This window comes from Elephantulus edwardii, unplaced genomic scaffold, assembly GCF_000299155.1.
Source record: "Elephantulus edwardii isolate Elephantulus edwardi_28Jun2011 unplaced genomic scaffold, EleEdw1.0 scaffold00002, whole genome shotgun sequence".
Taxonomy (NCBI): domain Eukaryota; kingdom Metazoa; phylum Chordata; class Mammalia; order Macroscelidea; family Macroscelididae; genus Elephantulus; species Elephantulus edwardii.
In genome coordinates this window covers 40,171,853-40,196,745 of record NW_006399752.1, presented here as the reverse complement: position 1 = coordinate 40,196,745, position 24,893 = coordinate 40,171,853, and the positions used below count along the sequence as shown (strand labels likewise).

At 42.0% G+C, this 24,893-nt stretch overlaps 1 protein-coding gene and 1 pseudogene across 1 annotated transcript; one reads left to right on the top strand and one right to left on the bottom strand.

The window, feature by feature from the left end:
* Positions 1–2,033: 2,033 nt before the first annotated feature.
* On the bottom strand, positions 2,034–8,462 carry LOC102875154 (alpha-1-antitrypsin-like). Its single transcript, XM_006879199.1, has 4 exons — positions 7,808–8,462; positions 4,096–4,366; positions 2,776–2,923; positions 2,034–2,225 (listed from the first exon to the last, which is right to left on the bottom strand). Exons 1-4 carry the CDS (start codon positions 8,460–8,462, stop codon positions 2,034–2,036), a joined length of 1,266 nt encoding a protein of 421 aa, XP_006879261.1.
* Positions 8,463–22,149: 13,687 nt separating this feature from the next.
* LOC102874750 lies at positions 22,150–23,514 on the top strand (annotated as a pseudogene).
* The last annotated feature ends 1,379 nt before the right edge of the window (positions 23,515–24,893 follow it).

The following is a 24,893-nucleotide window of genomic DNA, read 5'->3' as shown; positions in this document are numbered from 1 at the left end:
GAAAGAAAGAGAGACTTTTTTAAAAAAAATTAATTTTAATGGAAGTTTACAGAGACTTAGGGTTTCCGGTCATTCATTGTTGCACGTTTCTCCCTCCTCCCCCTGCCCCCACAATTCACTCTTCTAAGAAAGGGAGACTCTTAACTACATGGATTGGCACAATAACTGCAGCAGTGGGTTCAAGTGTGTCAAAGGAGGTGAGGATGGCACAAGACAGAACAGAGTTCAGATCTGTTATTCATAGGGTCACTGTGACTTCACTCAACTTGACAATCCTTAACAGCAACAACATATTCTTGGATGCATTTAATTATATGTATATAATTTATATGCATTTATATATATATAATTGTTGTTGTTATGTGCTGTTGAGTTGCTTGCGACTCATAGTGACCCTGTGTACAACAGCCCTAAACTGTGCTCTGTCTTGTGCCAATCTCACTGTCTCCGATATACCCATCCCAATTAACCCAGTCACTGAATCAATCCACCTCATAGAGGGCCTTCCCCTCCTGCGCTGTCCCTTCACCCTCATATTCTCATTCAAGACTACAGTCTTTACAGGATCACCACAGATCTCTCTCCTGTGGCACCACTGATGGGTTCAATTGGCAGTAGAACACTCTTACCCACTGCACTCCCAGGGCTCCCCATGAGAGACATACACTCTTTTTTTTGTAATAAAATTTTTATTTTGTACTGGTTTTCTTTAAAATTTCTTATATATTGTTTTCACACAAGATCTTTCCCATTTCCTTACCCGCTCCTCCCTCCACCCGTCAAATTGTATGACCCTATGATTAACTTCCCCCCACCTCCCGCTGTTATCAGCACTTTGCTCCCATCCTTCTTCCTTTGGAACCTCATACACATTCTAAAATAATGGTATTATGTCCTTATGGGAAGCAAATAGTTAAATGCTTGATTTTAACCAAAAGGATGACTATTGGAATCTACTCGAAGGTTCCTAAGAAAAAATTTTTGTTGATCTTCTTCAAAAGAGTCACAGCCATTAAAATTCCTGTGGAACTAACATCTGCTCTGACATAAAGTGTTAGCATGAGTTGCACAAGACTGAAAAGGAACTGGTTTTGGTTGGTGTTTTTTAATGGAAAGGACAGAGAAGATGTGCTATCTGTCCAGCCCCATAGAGACTTGCAGGGAGAAGTCTCAGATATATACAGGCCCATTTATTTATGGCTCAGGCAACAGAGTGGGATGAGATTGGAGACACCTTATTCCTACCCTTGCTGAAGGAGCAGCAATAGAAGACCTTCTTGTGAACCACCAGCTCTGGGCAAACATCAGGAGGTGGGCACCACCAGCCTTAGCCAGGCTGAGGTCTCAGGTGATGCAGCAGTGAGTGCTAGGAGAGCAATGGACAGGAGAACATAGTAGACACTTGTTAGGAACTGGGGACAGTGTGAGTCTAAGACTGTGCGTGCAGTAGTAGCTCTGAGGATTCTCAACATAACCGGAGAGCCAGAATTATCCGCATCAGCATACTGAGACTAGAGCCTAGACAGTGTGGTTATCAGGCAGTATTTTATATTTTAATTCCTTCTGACTTGTACAATGCCTAGAGCACAGTAAGTGCCTAATAAGTATTAATTAAATGTAACCTGGGTGATAGTTTGTGTATGTTGTTAGGAGGGGTCAGTTCTTGGGGAAGAACATCGTTCTTAGAAAGGTGAAGGGCCAGAAAAAGAGAGGAAAACCTTCAAGGACATGGATTGGCACAGGGACAGTAACAATAGGTTTAGGTACATCAGAGATTGTGAGGATAGAACAGGGTTCAGATCCATTGTTCATAGGATTGCTATGAGTCATAGTCGTGTCAAGGGCACCTACCAAAAACAATAACTGAGTCCTGGAAACTTTTCCAGCCTACCTTCAGAGTGTAAAGGGACTCTCAGACAATGAGGTGAGAAGACTGGCAAGTCCACAATCAAGGTTGGCCAGGTTAGCACAGGCTTTATTCTCGACCAGGGAGGAGACTTGATCTGGAAGTGAAACCTGAACCTGAGAGGCAGTTACATTTGTAAGGGGTTCACCACTCTTCCCACAAAAAGGGGGTTGTCTGTGTTCCCATCGTAGAGGAGGAAAAGGAAAGGTTGCTTGAATTCAACCAAGGGTGGTAAAGAAATAGGCATTATCCCTATATAAGTGGCTCCAGCAGCTTCCGTCCCTTGTTCGTCAATGGTCAGCATAGCCTTATGCATCACCTGGAGGGGAGGAAACAGAGGCCAGTTCCGAGTAGGGAGGTAGAGTGGGCTGTCACACCCCTACTAAGTCAGCAATGGAAGGACCACTCCTTGCACAGGGGCACAATCTGGCCATGGCAACCTTCCAGGAGCACGGTCTTGCTAACGTGTCCCAAACCACAACCCACAGTGATAACAGAAGATGCACAGCACGCAGGCTGTGTGTCTGGCACGTGAGCATTTCCAGCAAAGATCTAACTATATAAATATGCACAACTGGATTATATGGTGTGATGTGAAAACTGTAACCTTCCTTTACGTGGATCTGAGATCAAATCCCACTTTCCATCTGGTGGTATCCCTGTGGGGAGGTTACTTAGTTTCTTGAAGCCTGTGTGCTCAAGAGGAAAACCACGGCCCCTCCACGTGGTCACTTGACCTCCTTCTGGTGGAGTGAACCTAATTGAATTTCTCAGAGCATCTTGTCTGAGCTCCCCCCGTCTGAGCTGAGGCCCCGTACACATTTTAGCCAATAGACAAAGGACGCTGTGAACTCTCTGTGTGATCTCACCTTGGATACCTTCACGGAGGCCCCCTCGGTGAGCCTTGAGAAGTCAGCCGCATCGCTGAAGGCCTTGGTTATGCCCAGGTTTCCCAGGAGCTCCTTCAGATCGTAGGTTCCGGAAATGGACAGTTTGGGGAAATGCACTCGGGCCAACCTGCCATGAAGAGAAAGGTAATGCACAGTGGATGGAGCTCCTAGCAGATCCAAGGTCTGAGCTCAACACAGGCCCACCCAGGTCAGAGAAGGTCTGCCCGTTTCCTTGCTTAACACCTTGTCCTTCTGTCCACTCATGAAAGGTGGAAGAAGCCCTTTGTTGTTCTAGTTTTTAGCGTCCTCTGCTCAGGAGTTTTGAGAACGCCCGGCAATCAAATGGCCGTAATGTCCTGAAAATTCTCCCTCCAACGGCACCTCCTCTAAGAAACTCTTCCAGGATAAACCAGTGCGTCCTTTCTAAGATGTCTTATTCTGAGTCACACTTCTAACTGGGACCTTGCTGGGAGCCTGAGACCCTGCATGTTGCTTGGGACATGCAGTGGCATTTGATCTTTGAATGAGAAACGACTAATTTGTAGGAGATTGATTTGTTCAACTGCTAGATACTCTTTTCCATGAGAAAAGATCAAGGCTGGCTTGAGAAGGGACCTAATACAAGCAACTGGATTGTCCCTCAGTATCTTTAACCCATTCTCATGGAGTTTGGGGACAAATGAGAGAGTTCTGTTTATCAGCACACTTAAAGACATTATTATTATTTCAATTAAAACATTCCTACATGCTTTAACCTAATGTTGCATTTGTTTCACAATGTATATAATAAAATATATTGATGGAATATGAGGCTACTTATACATAAGTTAAAGAGACACTAATTTGGGTGCACACTCAAGCATGTTGTTACCATGGTACCTATCAAACCACTTTGATCTAGTGACCAAGAGGCACACGGAATTCCACAAAATCAACCTCCTGATATCCGAGCCTTTCCTTTTGCTATGTTTTTTTCTAGGCAGGCTCGTATTCTGTCTGCCCACTGACAATCTGTCTTTTAATTCCAAACTCAAATCCAGCTTAGTTGGAAAGGCCCTGTAGCGTGGTTCTCCCATGCATTGTTCTGGCATCTCCTTCATAGGAGATTCTAGGGTCAGCATGCATGTTAAGGAGGTGCCCTGGAGGCTAGGATCATGTCCTTTTCACGGTGCCCAGCTGGTAAAGATGAAGCGAAGTTTAACGCTTTCAAGGCCACCATAAAGAAATTCATAGCTGTGGTGACTACAGGGAACTGACATCCACGTTGAGCACCCCCCAGCTGATTCTAAGGTAGCTCACATTTGGTGTCTCTTTTTCAGCCACGTGTAGAGAAGCTCTTTAGTGATGCCCTGCTCAAGTTCCTGCATCTTCCCCAGGTCAGGCATTATGAAGAAGGCTGTGGCGTTGCCTTCATAGTCCATGAGCAGCACCCAGCTGGACAGGTCCTCTTGTCGATGGAGGTGAAATAAGTGTGTGTGTCTCATCATGGGCACCTTGACGGTGGTCTGCTCATCCACGTGGAAATCCTCGTCCTCTGTGTACATCACACCGAAGGGATTCATCCATTTGCCTGGAAACAGAAGAAGCAGCTTTAAACGGGGCTGCGTCTAAGGGTTCGATCAGGACGGTAGACTCAAGGGTCCAGGTCAACTCTGAAACCTCCAGTGAAGTAATTCCCTCAGACACTCAGTGTCTTTGTCTATAATAATGGAGTCAAAACAAAATCAACTCAGGCTACAGAAAGGGCTTAAGTGGGGCTACAGGAGGATCCCTCAAAGGTGTGTTAGAGACTTAGGGGTACCAGGTAGTGGGGAAAAGGCAATGGCTTTAACTTTCAACCAAGTAAAATCAATGATTTTATATGAATCTTGTGTATGTGAGTTTGGCTTGGAGGGCGATCAGTGAAAGTTATTGAGAGGGAGGAACATTGTTGGATCTATGACATGGTTCCACTCACTCGTCTTGTAAAATGATGATCAGCTAGGGCTCGAGGGAAAGGTTCCTGTAATTGCTCAGAACAGCTTTTCCTGCACAGACACAGGAAGTACAAGTACTCAGGGGCTACTTCCTTTTCATTCCCCAAAGAGAGAGTCACTATCATTGCAGGTCAGAGTGGGACCGTGTTTGGGAGTCACTGAGTCCACCTTTGTCATCGAACAGGAGTGGGAGATAGGCCAGAAAAGGTCCAGGGCTGGTCGAGGATGCAAGCACAGTGTGGGGAGCTCAGATGTTCACGGCCTGGTATCACTCTGCCTCCAGAGGAAAGCAGTCCTCCCTGGGAAGCAGGCAGCCTTTTACCTTGAACACGATATTCCTACTAGTGCATTTAACCCCTGGAAGTTGACACAGAACAATTAGTAAATGTACTTTGAATGTTCTTGAAGGTCTACAAAGTCATTAATGACTCAGATTCCAGAAGACAGACTCAGAGATGACAGGCCCGGCACCTCCGATCTGTTAGGTAGAGTCCCTGAGCTTTCTAACTTCTTAGGCCAACACTAGTTGCTCTTGAATCCATTCCAGCTCATGGTGACCTCGAGCGTGTGTGACTAGAAATGTGCTTCAGATGATTTCCCACCGTGGTGACATTTTAGACATAGGTTATCAAGCCCTTCTTCCTAGTCTTGAACCATGAGCCTTCTTTGACAGCCAAGTAAGTTAACTCTTCACACCCCTAGTATTCCCTAACATGTTCAGCCCATACAACTCCTTGACATCCATGCTTTTAGTATTTCTAGAATATAGACATATAGCTAGATCACCAGAGGTGAAGTGACTTGTACATGTTCATGCAGCTTAAGTGGCAGAGTTAGGATCTGAGTCTTAGTCTTAAGGACACTTTTCTCAACACTAGAGGTCTCCTACGTATATCCCAAGAGATATTATTACCTTCAGATGCTCTTCTAGAACTTTTGATGATGTTGTTATGTGCCATTGAGTCCCTTATGACTCCTAGAGACCCTTTGTACAACAGCTCTGAGGCCTGCTCTACCCTGAGCCAATCTTACTGTCTCTGACACACCTACCCCAGTCGCTGAGGTCAACCCATCTTGTTGAGGGTTTTCCTCTCCTGTGTTGTCCTTCCACCCTACCTAACATGATGTTATTCTCCAAGGATTGGTCCCTCCTAGTAACATGCCTAAAAAATGTCAGACAGAGCTTCAGCGTTTTTGCCTCCAAGGAGCAACCTGGTTTCACCCTCTCCAAGACAAACCTGATTATTCTCCTAGCACTCCATGGTATATTCAGTACTCTTCTCCAGAATCACAGCTCAAAGCCATCAATTCTTCATCTCCAGTCATTGTCCAGCTTTTTGATTCATAGCAAGTAATTGCGAACATGATGGCCTAGATCAGGCACACCTTAGGATCCAGAGTGACATCACTGCTGATTTCCTGGCGGCTGGTACCAAGAGTGTTGGTTGTGGAGCCAAGCAAATGGAAAGCTCTCTATCTCTTCACTGTCTATCATGATGCTGCCAATCAGCTTAGTTGTGAGAATCTTTGTTTTCTTCATGTTGAACTTCAATCCATATTGAAGGCTGCCGTCACTGACCTGCAGCAAGTGCTTCAGGTCCTCCTCAGTTTCAGCAAGTTTGTGTCATCTGCATAATGCAGGTTGTTGATAAGTCTTCTTCCAATCCTGATGCCACATTCTTCCTCATTAAAAGTATTGAGATAGGAAACATCCCTAGCATATACCCTTCCCAATTTTGAACCATGTAATGTTTCATTGATCTGTCCTAAGAACTACCTCCTGGTCCAAGTACAGGTTTCACATAAGCACAGTCAAGTGTTCTGGGATTCCCATTCTTGTCAGAGTTAACCAAGCTTTGTTATGATCCACGTAGTCAAATGCCTTTGCATAGTCAGTGAAACAAAGATAGATATTCCTCTGGTAATCTCTGCTTTCCACTAAGATCCATCTAACATTAGCTACAGTATTTCTAGAACCACAGCCTCTTCTAAACCCAGGCTACACATCTGGCAGTTCTCGGTTGATATGCTATTCCAGTTGTTTTTGGATAATTTTCAGCAAAATCATGATTGTATGTGATACTAATGATACTGTTCAAAAATTGTCACACTGTCAAGTCACCTTTCGTTTGAATGGGAACAAATATAGATCTCTTCCAGTCAGTTGACCAGCTGATTGTCCTCCAAATTTCTTGGCGCAAATTGGTGAGCATGTCCAGGGCAGCATCTGTTTGGTTGAAATAAGTCGACTGGTATGCTGTCAATTCCTGGGGTCTTGGTTTTTGCCAGTTCCTTTAGAGCAGCTTCAATGTCTTCCTTCATCACCACAGGCTCTTGCTCATACGCTGTTTTATGAAATTATTCTTTGTCAGTCAATTCCTTTTGGTACAGTGACTCTGTATACTCTTCCAGCTTCTGTTAGTGCTTCCTGGATTATTTAATATTCTGCCCAAAGCATCTGTAAGTGTTGCAAATTGAGGCTTGAATTTGTTCTTCTATTTCTTTAGCTTACAAAATGTCAAATGATGTCAGTCCTTTTGGTTTTCTGATTCCAGGTCTTTGCGTAATTAATTATAATACTTTGCTTTGTCTTCCCTTTCATCCCTGATAAAGATTTTGGATACTCATTTGGGTACTACAATGTCTGAAAGCCCTGTTTGAGAAGATGGCTTGGTTCTATTTAACATACTATTCACAAAAGTCATTTGATAAAGGAAGGATATTCATTGGTTGATGGCCTGGGGCAAGAAGCTGCATTGCAATCACAAAGACACATGTTTCAAGGCTACCATCTGCTCCACAAGAGAATGATGAAAAGTCTCCTTCCTTAACTGCCTCTGAAAACCCACCAGAGGGTCAGCTATCGGTCAGCTCCAACTTGATGGTATACAACAACATGTGAAAAATACAGTTACCTTTGACGAGACAATAACATGCTCAATACTGCATTGTCAAAGGAAGTTTAAGACGTGAATGGTAGAAAATAACAGTGGAGGTTTCCATGGGAATCAGCTAATATTGGTTATACAACTTACCTTTAAAGTAAATGTAATTCACCAATGCAAGAAGTGTATCTTGGTCAAGCTCTTTGACCAAGTCTACAATTTTCCCCTGGGTTCCTTTCTCTACATAATCATTGATCTGTTTCTTGGTTGCTTCCGTGTCCCTAAAGTTGACAGAGAAGGTTTCTGAGTGGTACATCTTCTTAGCATTCTCCACAAACGTCTCCACAAGCTTCAGATTTTCATCGACGAATAGCCCTGTGCCAGTGGTCAGCTGAAGCTTGCCCTTGGGCTGGTTGAAGGTGTGGAGAAGGTGCTGGAAGCCCGCGTGGATTTCTGCCTCTGATGTCTCACTGAGATTGAATTGCAGAGCATTCAGGATCTGGGTGTGGGTGTCAGAGCTGGCCCCCATGGACAGCAGTGCGAAGGCTAAGGCGACGCTCACTGGGGAGAAGAGGATATTGGTCGTGTTGCACTTGTAGGCCATTTGACAGTACACACTTATGGCAAAATCTGCCAGGTTTGGTGTAGTCTTGTGGCTGGCTGCTGGCTGATGCTGGCTGTGGTCATTCTTGGGTATAAATGGTTCCTGGTCGTCAAATCCCTGGATGCTCACAGCCAAGGAGCCAGGGACCAGGCAGCACAAGGCTGCTAACAGGATGAGTCCCCAAGACATGAAGGATGACATTGTCCTGCAAGAGAGAGAAGAAGGAAATCCGCTGAACAATAGATCCCATGATAGTAGTTGTCACCTGCTGCTGCTCGGTGCTTTTGTACTGTTGTTGTTGTTGTTCTTGTGTAACGTAAAGCCAGAACTGACCCATAGCTCACCCTCCAGTGAGTTTTCAGAGCAGTTGGTGGATTTGAACCATGTGCCTTTGGGATGGCAGTAAGTGCAGTTTCTTACCACTAGCCCACCAGAGCTCCCTTCTTGTACTATGAAGCACAATTTATTATATTCTTACTTGTGCCAGGATATGTGAGCAGTTGTTTATATTGTCATCTCTCAGAAAACAACAACAAGACTCAACTTGTTACTGAGTCAGAGCTAACTGATAGCTGACCCTCCAGTGGGATTGCAGAAGCTATAAATTACTTGGGAAGATATGGCCCTACTTGTTTTCCTTAGCAGTAGCTGGTGGATTTGAACCACCAGCATTTGGATTGGCAGTACTCCATCTTCATCTCTTGACCACCAGGGTTCCATTGACAGAACAGGAGAAATAGCAAAAAGGAATATAAAGCTTCTTGTACACTAGTCACTTTTTCTAATCACTCTACATAATATTCCCTCTTCAATATCTTCCAAGAATCCTACAAGGGTGGCCATAATTATTCTCAATATACGGCTCAGTAAGTCTATGCCCAGATGGGTGAAACTATCTGTCCAGGACCACAGAGTTAGCAAAGTAGTAGGACTAGGGCCTTGAACCTAAGCTCTCTGATTAAGAGTCCATGCTATGCCATTGACAGTGATTTTGAGCTTACAAAGTTACAAGTTCATTTACAGAGGATGGGGAAACGTTCAAGAATTGGAAGGGAGTGGTCCATGACTACCGAGAAAGCTAGTCAGGCCTGCATCTGAGATGTCTTTGAGCTGGGTCAGTCTTGGAGGTCTTCTGTCCAACCCCAGTCTTTAATGGATAGGTAAACTGATATCCAGAGTGGCAATGGGACATACAAGGATATCAAGGACGTATAGCTCCAATATGTGAGGAGCTATGAAGAAGAAGGGGAGTTTCTGTCACCTAACTGACTCCTGCTCTTAATGGTCCAGTTTCACACAGTGACTGCATCTCTGACTTTAAGGACCTTTTCACCTCAGAAATGCATCCATCCACTGATGAACAACTGATCTTTGACAAAGAAATGAAATCCATTATGTAGAGGAAAGACAGTCTCTTCAACAAATAATAGTAACATCAAATACTCAATTACAGAAAATTAAAACAAGATTTGAATTTAACAACATATATGAAAACTAACTCAAGATGGACCAAGGACTTTTTGAAAAGCCTAAAATTATAAAAGTAATCATTGACCCAGCAATTCCACTACTGGGAATATGCCCCAAAGAGACCATAACTGACATCTAAGCAGATATATGCACACTCATGTTTATTGTGGCTTTGTTCACAATAGCAAGGAGTTGGAAGCAACCTAAGTGTCCATCAACAAACGAATGGATAGAGAAGCTGTGGTATATTCACACAATGAAATACTATGCTGCATTGAAAATCAAGGAACTCATGCAATATTATTCAAAATGAGTAACCCTGGAGGACATTATGCTGAGTGAAATATCTCAGTCACCAAAGGACAAATACTGCATGGTGCCACTGTTGTAAAACAGGACTGACCTTGGGGTTGGGAAGAGACTGAGAAAGATGGGTTCAATAATGTATACTGCATTGAAACTGATGAGGGAGAAAACCATTTAAGAGGGATATGTGATTAGGTATTTTTTTATGAAAGGAGTCCAGAGCGAAGGCTGTATAGTGGAGTGGACCTGGGGGGAGGGATGGTAAAACAATGAAATAATTTTTCTTTTACTTTTCCAAGAGGGTAGTGTACTAGGGGGGAGAGTTGGGAGGGGAGAAAAGTACAACAATGAATGAATGGATATTCAGTCTCTGTAAATTTTCATTGAAATTAATAATAAATTTTAAAAAAAGGATTCTTATCTTGCAAAAAAAAAGTAATCAAAGACAAAATTGGGACAAACTTAGAAGCTCTAAGCTATGATTTAATTTTGCATTGAGTTGTAAGTAATCATATTTGATAGATAATCACCTGGGAAGAAATTTCCTGTCTTTCTCCTATGGAACAGTTGGTAGATTCAAGTGAAGTGGCTTTGTGCTAGCAGCACAACTCCTTACCACTAAGCCACCAGAGTTTAGAATGACTTAAATAGAACTCCAATGATCTTGAGCATTTTTTTTTTCATGTGTGGTGTTTTTGTTCGTTGGTTTTGTTTTTTTTTTTGACCATCTGAATGTCTTCTTTATTGAAAAGTCTTCTTCATTGAAATGTCTATGCATGTCTTCTTTTGCCATTGGGTTGTTTGTCTTTTACTTTTTTTTTTAGATGGAGTATTCTATAAATTAGAGATGAGTCCCTTTTCATGGACTCATACATATTTGGTACACATAACAGACACACAGTCAACATCAGAAAAATTGGTTTATATTAACCTCTTAAAATTAAATCTTTATGTACATCAAAAGGAACTCATGAAATATTATTCAAAATGGGTGGCCCTGAAGGACATTATGCTGAGTGAAATATCTCAGTCACAAAAGGACAAACACTGCATAGTGCCACTGCTGTAAAACAGGACTGACATCGGGGTTAGGGGGAGACTGAGAAAGATGGGATAAATAATGCATCATGCATTGAAACAGATGAGGGAGAAAATTGTTTAAAAGGGATATGTGATTAGGTGTTTTTTTCATGACTGGAGTCCAGAATGAAGGCTGCACAGTGGAGTGGACCTGGGGGGAGGGATTGTATGAAAGAATTTTTCTTTTACTTTTCAAAGGTAAGAGTGAACTGGGAGGAGAGACGGCCAGGGAGAAAAGTGCAACAGTGGATGAATGGAAATCCAAAGTCTCTGTAAATGTTCATTAAAATTAATAATGATAAATTAAAAAAATAAGCCTCTCAGCTGACATCAATTGCGCTTCCATCTGTTCTCACCAAAGTGTGCATTTTAAATAAAGCATATTTAAAAAAAATACTTTTTCAGAAGAGTAAAAAAGCGAACCTATAGATTGGGAAAAATACTTGACAATGACAAACCTGCCAAGGAACTCATCTCTAAAATTTATCGACTACTCCAACATCTCAACAAGGAAAAGACAAACAAGCCAATTACAAAATGGGCTGAGGACATGAACAGATGTTTCACCAAGGATTGTATTCAGTAGGGCCCAAAACACATGGAGATCAAGGTAGTTTTGTAAATAAACCAGTATCATAATTATTATTAGTAACAATAATAATAAACAAGGTTGTCACCTCATCTTAGCAAAAATAGAAAATTTCAATAAAGCTTTAAACAACAAATGTTGGCAAAGGTGTGGAGGGATTCGAACCGTCAGACTGTTTTTGTGAGAATGAAAAAAGTGTAACCACTATGGAAATGGTTTAGCACTCTCTGAGAAAATTTAAAATAGGAATTCCATTTGATCTAATCAGTCCACTACTAGGTTTATATAATAATGAAATAGGAACTGTTACAAGAACAAATGTGTCCACACCTGAATTTATTGCAACATTATTTACAAGAGAAAAGTGTCGAAAACAACCCAAATGTTTATCAGTGGACAAACTAATACAGAAATCTGGTACATTAACACAATGGAGTATTCTGAATTCCTGAAAAATTATCAAGAAGTAAGAAAATACTGCATTACATGGATGAAACTAGAACAAATAATACTGAGTGACACAACTCAGTCACAAAACAGGACCATTATAGTATGTTGTTGTTGATTGCTGTTGAGTCAAACAAACTCGTAGTGACCCTATGAACAAAAGGCCTGAAGCCTTTCTATGGCTATCATCATTTATCAAAGTTCATAGGATTTCCAGAGAAATGTTATTTAGGAAGTAGATGCCACTCCTGCTTCTCAAGAAAGGTTTACACATCAACAAAATCAATCTTGATGACAAGTAAATGTGTGGGGGGGATATAAATAAAATACTTGGGAAGTATATAAAAATTGATGATGATTGATAGATAGATAGATAGATGAGCTGAAATAAAAAAGTTTAACAATGGAATTTTATGAAAAACTACAATCAAACAAATATGAAAATCTAGAAGAAATGGACAAATGCTTAGAAACACACAACCCACTCAAACTGTCACAGACTGAAGTAGAACACCTGAAGAAAACCATCACAAAAGAAGAAAGTAAACTGGTTATAAAAAAATCCTTTCAATAACAGCAAGAACAAAAAGATCTGAACAAGATGGTTTTACTAGCAAATTTTACTGTAGTGTTGAACACCGTATTGACTTCTAAAGAGCAAACAGATATGTCTTGGGGAAAGTGAAGCCATAGTGCTCCTTGGATGGGAAGATGGTAAAACGTCATCTCACACACTTTGGGTGTGTTGCTAGGAGAGGTTACTCCTTGGAGAGGGTCATCATGCTTGGAAAGGCAGAGGGCCAGCCAAGGAGAGGAAAATCCTCAACTTGGTGAAATATCACAGTGACTAAAGTAACGGGCTGTGGTGAGTCAGGAAGTGTGATGATGGCACAGGATAGAACAGGTTTCAGATCTTTTGTTGATAGCGTCGCTATGGGTTGTACTCAACTCAAGGACACCCACTAATAACATCAACGACAGAGGAATTTAATCTGCCTGAAAAATAGCTACGATAGAGTGGCTGTGATAATTAAATGTGCCAATTTGTGTACCAACTTCAACAGCTTCCAAGCCTAAAATGAGCCTTCAGGAGGGTCAGACTAAGCCTTAAGGACATGACAATATCCCCTTGTAGACATTACACTGTCCTGAAGGTGCCCAGTAACCCGTGTGGCTGGGGAGGGGGTACCCTGCTGATGTCCGCAGGCAGAGGTTGTAAGATTATGTTTCTTGACTGTATCTGGATCAGATGGAGAATTGCATGGTGGACAGACACCCAGAATAAGTCCCTAATGAGCCCAGGGTCATCACTGCCCTTCCTTAGCCTTAAACTCTTATGGTTAGAAGAGGAAGGAAATGCGTGCAAATACTGAGAGGCTGCAAGAATTAAAGGAAATCACCCTGAGAAGATACAGGAGCAAGACCACATAGAGCTACTCTCCCTGTTGGCACTGCTGTAACTTGGCACCCACTTTTCCTGGGGTCCCAGCACAGCACGACCAGTGCCCATGCCTGAGTCTATGTGAGAAGTGTGAGGCTGAGACTGTTCATTTGCTGGTGCACATGGAGACAGGGAAGGAATTCCATGGAGGAATTTCCCAGGCTGTTGTTACTGTGATGGTGAGGGGTCCATACACGAAAGGCTCTGTTCTCCTTAGGCCTCTGACTACCTCTCACTCTACCTTCCCAGAGACTTTCCCCATTGGGATACTTACCACTTGCTGTTCTGGGGCTGCTTGGAGTCTGAGGCAGAGTGACAGAGCCCTGAGCTCATCTGTGTTTAAGCCCAGAGGGCTATGGGGGGAGCTGCTAGTGATTATTAACCAAAGTCAGCACAGTTATCGAAGAGCAAACAAGGGCAAACCTCATTTACTAGAAACAGAGCTGCTGCCCATACTGCCCACACAGTTGACCCGAATGGTCCATAGCCCTCCAAAGGACATATCCCAAGAACACATCCTCCCCATTCAAGGTCAGATGGAATGAGTTAGGGATGTCCTGGGAAGCACTGCTGTGTTACCCACATATTCCTATTCTCAATTCACTGGGTTGCCCCTAGCCTTGAATTGTAAGAACTAGCATTTACTGAGCTACCTCTAAATGTTTGGAAATTTGAGGTGTATTATTAGACCATCAGATGGCTAGAGAATCTGAAGCTCAAAGAGGAGAGGCCACTTATCCTAAGATACCAAGCCAGCAGTAGAGACACAGGGGCCCTTAACTTCCAGTGAGGACAAGGAGCCACTACTAAGCCTGACACATCCATCAAGCTGAAATGTATTCCCATGCACACAGCAGGGGTCCCTGAGTGTTTGTGACAAGTGAGAATGGCTGTGGAGGAAGCTGGACCCTGGTCTGGATCTGCCAGTGGAGAGCTGTGTGGCCTCAGGCAAGCTGCTCCACCTCTCTGATCTAGAGGATGTTTTCACCTGCATCATTTGCCTCCTGGTTGGAAGTCCCGCCCCTTAGCACTGTTGTCAGGACTGCACAAAGTAGCCCTTAGAAACTCCCCAGCACACAGTAGGCTCTCTGTCTCTAACAGGCGCTGAATGGGAGGTGTGATGCCCAACAGACCTGGGCCGTCCCTGTACCTAGAGGACCAATTCCATATTAGTTGAGTCTAAGGTATGGACATTATACACACAGAGTAGATCTGCTCCACATGATTTTCAAGACTGTGGTCTTTCGGAAGCTGGACTCCTGGCTTATCTCCCCAGGAGCCTCTGAGCTGGTTGGGATAAGTGGCCTGTCCTCTTGGAGCTTCTCTGCAGGAACCGTGGGAGTAAGAAGACATTGGAACAGTAAGAAGGCTGACAGAAAACAATCACCAGCCAGGGATCCTGTACCCAAAAAAAGCTGTTCATCAAACATTAAGGAAAAATTAGGCCATTTACAGAAAAGCAGGAAGTTAAGGAATTCTTGGAAACAAGACCAACTTTACAGAAAGAAAAATTGAAGTCCTTCACACAAAGAGAGCAAAGGAAAGTGGATAAAGTAACTAGCAACAATAGAAAAAGGAAAGCCACAAAATGGCAACAATAAAACCTGGCCTGGAAAGAATCACACATAATGCGAATATACTATACGCACCAATTAAGAGAAAAAGAGTAGCAGAAAGATAAAATCTCCCAAAACTCAAAGCTATATATTGCCCACAAGAAACACATTTAAGAAATGAGGGGGGAAAATTAGACTACAGATCAAAAGGTGGGAAAAAATATACCAAGGCAATGAATAAGAACAACAGGAAAAGAATTGATGCCTTTGCGCTGTGGTGTTGGAGAAGAGCACTGAACATCCCATGGACATCCAAGAGAATAAACAGATATGTCTTGGAGAAGGTGCAGCCAGAGTGCTCTTTGGCTGCAAGAATGATGAGGCTTCACCTCACATACTTTGGGCATGTTGCTAGAAGGGACTATTTCTTAGTGAAACACATGATGCTAGGAAGGGTGGAGGGTTGGCAAAGGAGAGGAAGACCCTTAACCAGGTTGATTAATTAACACAGTGATTGCTGCAGTGGGCTCTTGAGTGTCAGGAAGTGTGAGGATGGCACATGATAGAACAGGGTTCAGATCTGTTGTTCATAGTGTCACTATAAGTTGACTTGATGGCACCTAACAACAAAACAGCAACAATGTCAACCATAAGAAAACTAGAGTGACATGAATTTCTTATAAAATAGACTTCAGGATGCAAACTACCATAAGATAAAAGGAAGGGCACTATATAATGATTAAAGATACACTATATCAAGAGGACATATCTTCAGTTAACATCTATGTATCTAATTATAGCCTAGAAAAAAATATATAAAACAATGGTTAACAGTCTTAAAGAAAGAAATAGAAAACACCACAATGGTTAATAGGAGACTTCAATACGCCACTTTCAGCAAAAGACAGGTAATATTAAAATAAACTCAACAAAGATGCAGAAGAGCTAAACTATACAATCAACCAACTGATTGTATCAGACTCATAGACGTATTCAGTCAGGGTAGTTCACCTAATAAGAACTCAATTTACTTTCTTCTCAAGTGCACATGGTACCTCTCAAGAAATGACTACATATTAGGACATAAAGTAAACCTCAACAAATTTAAAAACTCAGAAATAATACAAAGTATGTTCTCAGACCAGAATGCCATAAGGATAGAAATTAACAGCAATAGGATAAAGGAGAGAAGAACACCCAAGTGGAAGTTAAACAACACCTTGCTTGAGCACTACTAAGTTACAGAAGAAATAAAAATGTACATAAATGTTTCTCAAAATGAATAAAAATATATCATAGAGAAATCTCTGTGATACACAGCAATAAGCAAACATTAAAAAGGAAGAAAGGAGCAAAATAAACTACTTAACTAAATTCCTTCAGCAAATAGAAAAAGAGCAACAAACTAATTCCATAGCCTGTAGAAGAAATAAAATTATATGCATAAGAGCTGAAATCACTGGAATGTTGTTGTTATGTTGCCACACCCGCCTCGCTGTCCTCTCTGGCCACGACGCCCGTGTGACAAAATGGGTCGTCCGCGCCTGTACGGGGTCTCTGACCTCAAGGATAGCATAAGAGGGAATCTTGCAAGCCCTGTGCTTGTGAGTGGGCTGATGCCTGGATATTTGTTACAGATGGGTCTTCGTAATCCCGGGAAACCTCTGGAAATTAAGTTGCTTCTAGGAATTGCTTTTCTATTTTTAAGCTATGTGCTGTTTCTGAAAAGAATGGGAGTTTCTGGGGAAAAATCAGGGGAACTTCACCAGAACTGGGATAAAGATTTAACTAAAGTCTTTAATCAGGAACTACTTAATGTTCCTGGAAATGATAACAAACAAGATGAAAATATAAAAGAAATTGAGATTGTTCTTAAAAGTATAATTTTGAATATGATCTTTGAGTATGTATCTAATTCCTCTTTTGTGATACTTGCAACTCATATTTAGCAATGTAATTGTACATTAGGAGAAAGCTTAGACTAGTTTCAACAGCAGAAAGTCACAGTTAAGGAGAAACGGAAGTTTATGATGATGACCTCAATAGATGGGTTGTATTCCAAGGAAAAAGAATTGAATATTACAAGTTAACTTGGTAAAAACAAGTTAAAGGAAGTCGTCCGCCTTAGTGCACATTGCCAAACAAACATAAATTAAAATCTTATGAAACAAGTTGCAAAAGCTATTGATAAACATAGGAATAGTCCAGAGTGTAGGAAAATAGATGTTAAGATTCGTTAGGTACAGTACAAACATAAGTACAAAGGCAAAAACAAAAGTGGCTAAGATATAGTGACGCAAAGTAGGAGAGGAAAGGAAGTGAAATGTAAACCATTAACCATTGTCTAGCAGATGACCAACATAAGGTCACTGTGCTTCTTGTTCAAAGAATGTTTAATAGCTGATGCTATTATTTATTAATAGAAAATATTTTCTTTTTGTTTTTTCTAGTTAAAATCTTATGTGAGCTTTGTAATCACAAAATGTTGGCTATAAGTCAAGTTTAAACAAGTTTAAATGTATAAAAAGCAAGCTTTTAGGATAATAAATTAGAGCTCTCTACATCATCCTGGTGTGCAGACTCTCATTTTCGCCGACTTCGTCCCTCACCTGCTCTTCACCAAGAAACCCCTCGAGTTTCTTGTCACGACCGTGGTCGGGTGGTCGGTGACATTATGTGCCATTGAGTCACTTGTGACTCATAGCGACTCTATGTACAACAGCCCTGAAATCTTGTTTCCTGTGCCAACTTGATTATTCCAACACACCTATCCTCATCACCCCAGTCACTGAATCAATCCATCTCATCAATGGTTTCCCTCTCTTTCTCTGTCCCTCCACTCTTCCAAGCATGATGTCCCTCTTTAAGGACTGTCTCTCCTTGCAACATGCCCAAAATATGTCAGACAAAGCTTCAGAATCCTTGCCTCTAAGGAGCAGGCTGGTTTCACCACCTCTAGGACGAACCTGTTTGTTTTCCTAACAGTCCATGATGGTATATTCAAAACTCTTCTCTTTTGAGCACCACAGCTCAAAAGTATCAATTCTTTTTCTATCATCCCTAGTCATTATACAGCTCTCTGATGTGTAACAAGCAATTGTGAAGACTATGGCCTGGATCAGGCACAACTTGAGTTTTCTGACTGACATCATTGCTCTTTAGTACTCTGGAGTGAGCTCTGACAGCCTGCTTTCCCAGTGCTATTCATCTCTTCAATTCCTGCCTACTGGAACCAAGAAATCACTGCAATAGAAAACAGAAAAAAGATTGATACCATCAAAAAATCCAGGAGCTGGTTCTTCAAAAGGGTAAATAAAATAGATAATCCATTGGCAAACTTAACAAAATACACAAACAACTTGAATAAGAAATGAAAGAGGTGACATCATAACAGAAGTAGCAGAAATGAAATCAATAATACCAAACTATTACAAACCAAACTATTACAAAAAGCTATACTCTGATAAATTTGAAAACCTAGAGGAAGTGGACAAATTCCTAAAAACCCACACCCTACCCAAATTGACACAAACAGAAGAAGAACGCCTGAATAGACGGAAGGAAGGAAGGAAGGATAGAAACAAAGAAAGAAAGCACCTATAAAGATACTTTCACCTCAAAAAAGTCCTGGCCCAGATGGCTTCATGGGTAAATTCTATTAAACATTTAGGACTGTACTATTGACACTTCCATTTATTCAAAAAAATATAAAAATAAGAAACATGCACAGAGTTGTTCTATGAGCACCAAAAAAAAAAACAAAACAAAACTATAGACCATTATCTCTCATGAACGTTGATGTAAAAATCCTTGCAAAAATATTGCATCATAACCAAATGAGATTCATAAATAACAATGTAAGGATGGTTCAACATAAGAATAACCAATTCCTAAAATCCATCATGTTATAAAAGAAAAAAAAAAAAACCAACCCACAGCAAATAAGAATCACATGATCCTATTAAATGATTCAGGAAAAGCCTTTGACAAAATGCAACACCTCTGCTTCATTAAAATACCCAAAACAGAAATAGAGAGGGTTCTCCTGAATATAGCAAGAAGTATATTTAAAAATTCATGAGCCAACATCATTCTAAATAGAGAGAGATGAAGGACATTACCCTTGTGAACAAGGACCAGGCAACATTGCCCACTATGACCATTCCTATTTAACATAACATTGAAAGTTATAGCCAGGTCAACAAAGTTGCAGTGGTGGTGGTTTTGTGCCACCGAGTCACCTCCAACTCATGATGACACTATGTACAATAGCTCTGTAGCCTGCCCTATCCTGAGCCAATCTCACTAACTCCGATACACTTACCTTCATTACTCCAGTTACTGTGTCAGTCTCATCCAGGGTCTTCCTCATCTGCATTGTACCTCTCCTCTTTCAAGCAGCCCTTCACCAAGAACTGGTTCTTTCTAGCCACATGCCAAAAGTATGTTAGATAGAGCATCAAAATCCTAGTTTCACCTTCTCCAGTACAGACCTGCTTGTTCTCTTGACAGTCCATGATATATTCTCCAGTACCATGACTTAAAAGCAGATATTCTTTTTCTGCCATTCTTAGTCATTGTCCAGCTGAATCAGGCACACATTTGTCTCCAGACTCACATCATTGCTCTTTAGCACTTTAGAGAGATCCTGACAACAGATTTCCATAGGCCATTAATCTTTTGATTTCTTGACTGCTGGTGACAAGAGCAAAATGAAATTGTCAACAACCTCAATCTCTTCTCCATCTATTGTGGTGCTACAAATTGGCCAAGTGGTAAGAATTTTTGTCTCCTTGATATTGAGCTTCAATCCATATTGAAGACTACAGTCTTTGACCTTTTGCAGCAAATGCTTCAAGTTCTCCTCAGTTGTGTCATTTGCATACCACAGATTGTTGATAAGTCTTCCCCCAATTCTGATGCCAAATTCTTTTTCATAAAGCCCGTCCTCCCAAATGATTGGTTCCACATGCAGATTGAAAAGGTATGGATACAAGAAGCATCCCTGACCTACTCCTTTCCTGATTTTGAACCATACAGTGGTTTCTTGCTCTGTTCCGGGAACTTATTCATGGTTCAAAGATAGGTTTTGCACAATCACAATCAAGTATTCTAGATTCTCATTCTTCTCAGAGTCAGTCATAATTTATTATGATCTACACAGTCAAATGCCTTTGCATAATCAGTGAAACACAGATAGATATTCCTCTGGTGCTCTTTCTTGTCAGCCAAGATCTGACATTGAAGATATGGTCTCTGTTACCATAACCTCTCCTAAACCTGGTTTGTATTCCTGGTAGTTCTCTTTCAATGTACTGTTCCTGTCATTTTTGGATAATCTTCAGCAGAATTTTGCTTGTGTGTGATATTGGTGATATTGTTTGATAGTTTCTAGACTCTGTTGGGTCATCTTTTCTTGGAATGGGAATAAATATGGATCTCTTCCAGTCAGATGGCCAGGTAGTCGTTCTCCAGATTTGTTGTGAGAACATCCAGGGCAGAATCTGTTTGCTGAAATATGTTAATTGGAATTTCACCAGTTCCTGGGGCCTCCTTCTTTTGCCAATTCTTTCAGAGCAGCTTGAAATTCCTCCTTCATCACCATTGCCTCTTGATCATATTTTTCCTCCCATGAAATTCTTCCACGTCAGCCAATTCTTTTTCGTACAGTGACAGTATAAGCTTTCCATATTCTTTCAATGGTACATGAATCATTCAATATTCTGCCCATGTTGTTGTTGCATACCATTGAGTTGGAACTGGCCCATAGTTGATCTTTCAGGGGGTTTTCAAGGGCAGTTAATCAAATGGGAGGATACAATTAACTATCGTATCCAGAGGAGCAGCTGGTGGATTCACCCTGCATCACTTTGAGGCTGCAGCACAGCTTCTTACCACTCGGCCACCAGAGCTCCCTAAATATTCTAACTTGAGGCTTACATTTGTTCTTTAATTCCTACAGCTTAAGAAATGCCAAGAGCATTTGGTCCTTTTGATTTTCAACTGCAGTTCTTTGCATATTTCATTACAATGCTTTGCTTTGTCTTCTCAAGCTGCCCTTTAAAACCTTCTGTTAGGTATTCAAATTAGCAAAGAGATAGTGAAACTGTTACTAAATGCAGAAGACATGATAGTATATACAGAAAACTCCGAAGACTTAACAAAAACCCATTAGCAGATGAATTTAGTAGAGTGGTAGGCATAAGATCAACATTAAAAAATCAGTTAAACTTCTCTATAGCAGCAAAGAAAGTACAGGAAAGAAAACTAGAAAAGAAATACTACTTACAATAGTCACTCCTAGATGAAACACTTAGGAATAAACCTAACTACAACAAGTCTATCTTACAAAGGATGAAACTAAGTTTCTCCTTAGAGGCAAAGATTTTGAAGGTCCATCACACATGCTTTGATCATGTGGCCAGAAGGAACCAGTTCTTAGAGAAGGATATCTTGCTTGGAAGGGTGGAGGGACAGCCCAGAAGAGGAAGACCCCAGAAGAGATGGATTGACACAGTATCTGGTCACTATGAGTCAAAAGCAGTGTAATGACATATAACAAGAGACACAAAGGCCTCTTAATGAAAACTACTAAAAGAAGCAATAAGACTCTAATTAATTGAGGGAAAATATTCCCTGTTCATGGATAGGAATACTTAATATTGTGAAAATTACACCCTTCTCAAAAGCAATCTACAGATTCAACACAATTACAACACAGATACCAAATTCACTCTTCAAAAAGAAAAGGAAATTCCCAATTTTATTTGGAAATTAAAGAGACCTAGGAAAACCAAAGCTCTTCTGAAAAACAATGATGTAGGAAGCATCTCACACTCGCTGATCTCGCAACCTACTACAGACCTGTAGTAATCAAGACAGTGTGGTACTAGTACAAAAACAGTCACATCGATCAATGGAACAGTATAGAGAATTCTGGACCCGCCCTCTGTCCTCCTCACCCACCTAGTACCCTGCAAGGGCGACTGAGAGGGAACCATGGGGACAGTCCATGCCCGGAGTCTGGAGCCTCTTTCTGTAAGTGGACCTGATTTTGGGGCATTATAAGAAGCTGAGTTTGTTGAAGTTGAGCCTGAAGCTAAACAGGAGATTCTTGGGAACAAAGATGTGGTTGTTCAGTACGTTCACTTTGATGGACTTGGAAGGACAAAAGATGATATCATCATGTATGAAATTGGAGATGGTTTTTAAGGCTAAAAACCTGATTGATGTCATGCGGAAATCACACGAGGCTCAGGAAAAATTGCACCGTCTGGGAATATTTAGACAAGTGGACGTTTTGATCGACACATGTCAAGGTGAGGATGCACTTCCAAACGGCTTAGACGTTACATTTGAAGTGACTGAATTAAAGGAAACTAACGGGAACAATGAAGGCAGTATAATCCTTGGCCTCAAACTCCCGAATCTCCTTGGCCCTGCTGAAAAGGTGACTTCTCAGCTTTCCTGCGGAACGAAAGAGACTTCCTACGGCCTGTCCTTCAAACCACAGCCCGGGAACTTTGACAGAAATTTCTCTGTAAACTTATATAAAGTTACCGGGCAGTTCCCTTGGAGCTCGCTTCGGGAGATGGACAGAGGAGTTGTTGGCGAGTACAGTTTTCCCATCTGGAAGACCAGCCACACGGTGAAGTGGGAAGGTGTGTGGAGAGAGCTGGGCTGCCTCTCGAGAACGGCCTCCTTTGCTGTTCGGAAGGAAAGCGGGCACTACCTCAAGTCATCACTCTCACACGCCACGGTCATCGACTCTGGGAATTCCTCCCTCTGACCAAGGGAAGGAGCCCTGCTAAAAATGAACCAGGAGCTGGCGGGCCACACTGGTGGGGACGTAAGCTTCCTCAAGGAGGACTTTGAGTTCCAGCTGAATAAGCAGCTGGTGTTGGACTGGGTCATCTCAGCCTCTCTCTCTGGGCTGGGATGTTGGTGTCCATTGGTGATAAACGATCAAGTACTGCCGATTGCTTTTACCTGGGCGGCCAGACCAGCGTCCATGGATTCCATTTGCACATCATCAGAGCGAAGGAGACGACCTGGGTGGAGAAGCGTATTGGGCGGGCGGCCTTCATCTCTACACCCCGCTGCCCTTCTGGCCCGGCCAGGGAGGCTTTGGTGAGCTCTTGAGGACGCACGCCTTTCTCAACGCTGGGAACCTGTGCAGCCTCAACTACGGGATGGTCCAAAGGCCCACACCGGCTGGCTGGCTGAGTGCATTCTCTGGTCCTACGGAGCTGGCATTGCCCTCAGGCTCGCCCGGAGCTCAATTACTGCATCCTCATCGGCATCCAGGGGGGCGACAGGACCTGTGATGGCGTCCAGTTTGGAGCTGGGATTTGGTTTCATTAGCCGCAGCGCAGCTGACGCCTCCAGGAGCCGCTGGGCTGGGGCTGCGGCCTGTCTCCATCGTCATGGGAAACAGCCCAATAAACTTTACAGTCTGACAAAAAAAGAAAAAAGAATAGAGAATTCTGAAATCAGTCCATAAACTTACAGTCAACTGACATAGGACAAAGCAACAAAGCTCATTAAATGGTGAAATGACAGTATCTTTATCAAATGATGCTGGGAAAACTGGACATCTGCCTGTAGAAAACTGAAACAGCATCCACATCAACACGATGCATAAAGCCAAATTCAAGGTAGGGGTAAAACTCAAAATCATAAAGACCGTAAGACACAAATGGGAACAAATTTAGAAGCCCTTGCCTACAGCATAAATAGACTTGCAAACATAATCCCAAATAAACAGCCTAAAAACATTGATGAATGGGGCTGGCTTAAAATAAAATCCCTTTTTCCAATAGGATGAAAAGAAAGCCTATATATTGGGAGAGGGGGTAAAACATTTGGCAATGACATTTTAGACAAGAGTCTTTTAATTATAGTTTGCAGAATACTTACCAGGCCTGCCCACAAAAAAATATTCACAACCAAATCAACAAATGGGCAAAAGATATAAAAAGACTCTTCACGAAATAGGACATTTGGATGACCAAGGAACACATAAGGAAACATTGACAATCACAAACAATGAAAGAGGCACTAATCAAAGCAACAAAGAGATCCCATTCCATTCCAGCAACAGTAGCAAAGTTTAACAACACAGCAAACAATTGTTGAAGAGGATGTGGGCAGATTGGAACTCTCATCACTCCTGGTGGGATTGTAAAATGGTACAAGAACTGTGGAAGGCTGTGTGGCCTCAGGCAAGCTGCATCACCTCTCTGATCCGGGGTGTGCTTCACCTCTCTGATCCAGAGTGTGTTTTCACCTGCACCATCTGCCTCTGGTTGGAAGTCCCACCTTCTAGCACTGTTGTCAGGGCTGCACAAAGTAGCTCATAGAAAGGCCCCAGCACACAGTAGGCTCTCCATCTCCAACCTGTGCTGAATAGGAGGTGTTACATCCAGCAGACCAGGGTGGCCCCTTTACTTAAAGGACCCATCGCAGATGGGTTACTTTTAAGTCACGGGTATCACGCACTCAGAGTGGATCTCCTCCATCATATGTTCAAGGCTGTGGTCTTTGGAAGCAGATCTCCAAGATTTTCTTCCTAGAAGTTGGTTACAAATTGCAAACTTAACCGTCTGCATCACCCAGGAACAGCTCAGCGCTGGGACTCTTGCAGGTCTTGGAGGCTCTAAGGGAGTGAAAGATGGAATCAATAATGTACACTGCATTGAAACAGATGAGGGAGAAACCCGTTTAAAAGGGATATGTGATTA

Excerpts from the sequence above, each read along its gene's own strand:
- LOC102875154 (XM_006879199.1), bottom strand. The coding sequence starts at position 8,462 with ATGTCATCCTTCATGTCTTGGGGACTCATCCTGTTAGCAGCCTTGTGC. Across the intron at positions 4,367-7,807 it reads GAATTACATTTACTTTAAAG|GCAAATGGATGAATCCCTTC; the intron begins GTAAGTTGTATA and ends TTCTGTTTCCAG. Across the intron at positions 2,226-2,775 it reads CCTCCGTGAAGGTATCCAAG|GTGATGCATAAGGCTATGCT; the intron begins GTGAGATCACAC and ends CCTCCCCTCCAG.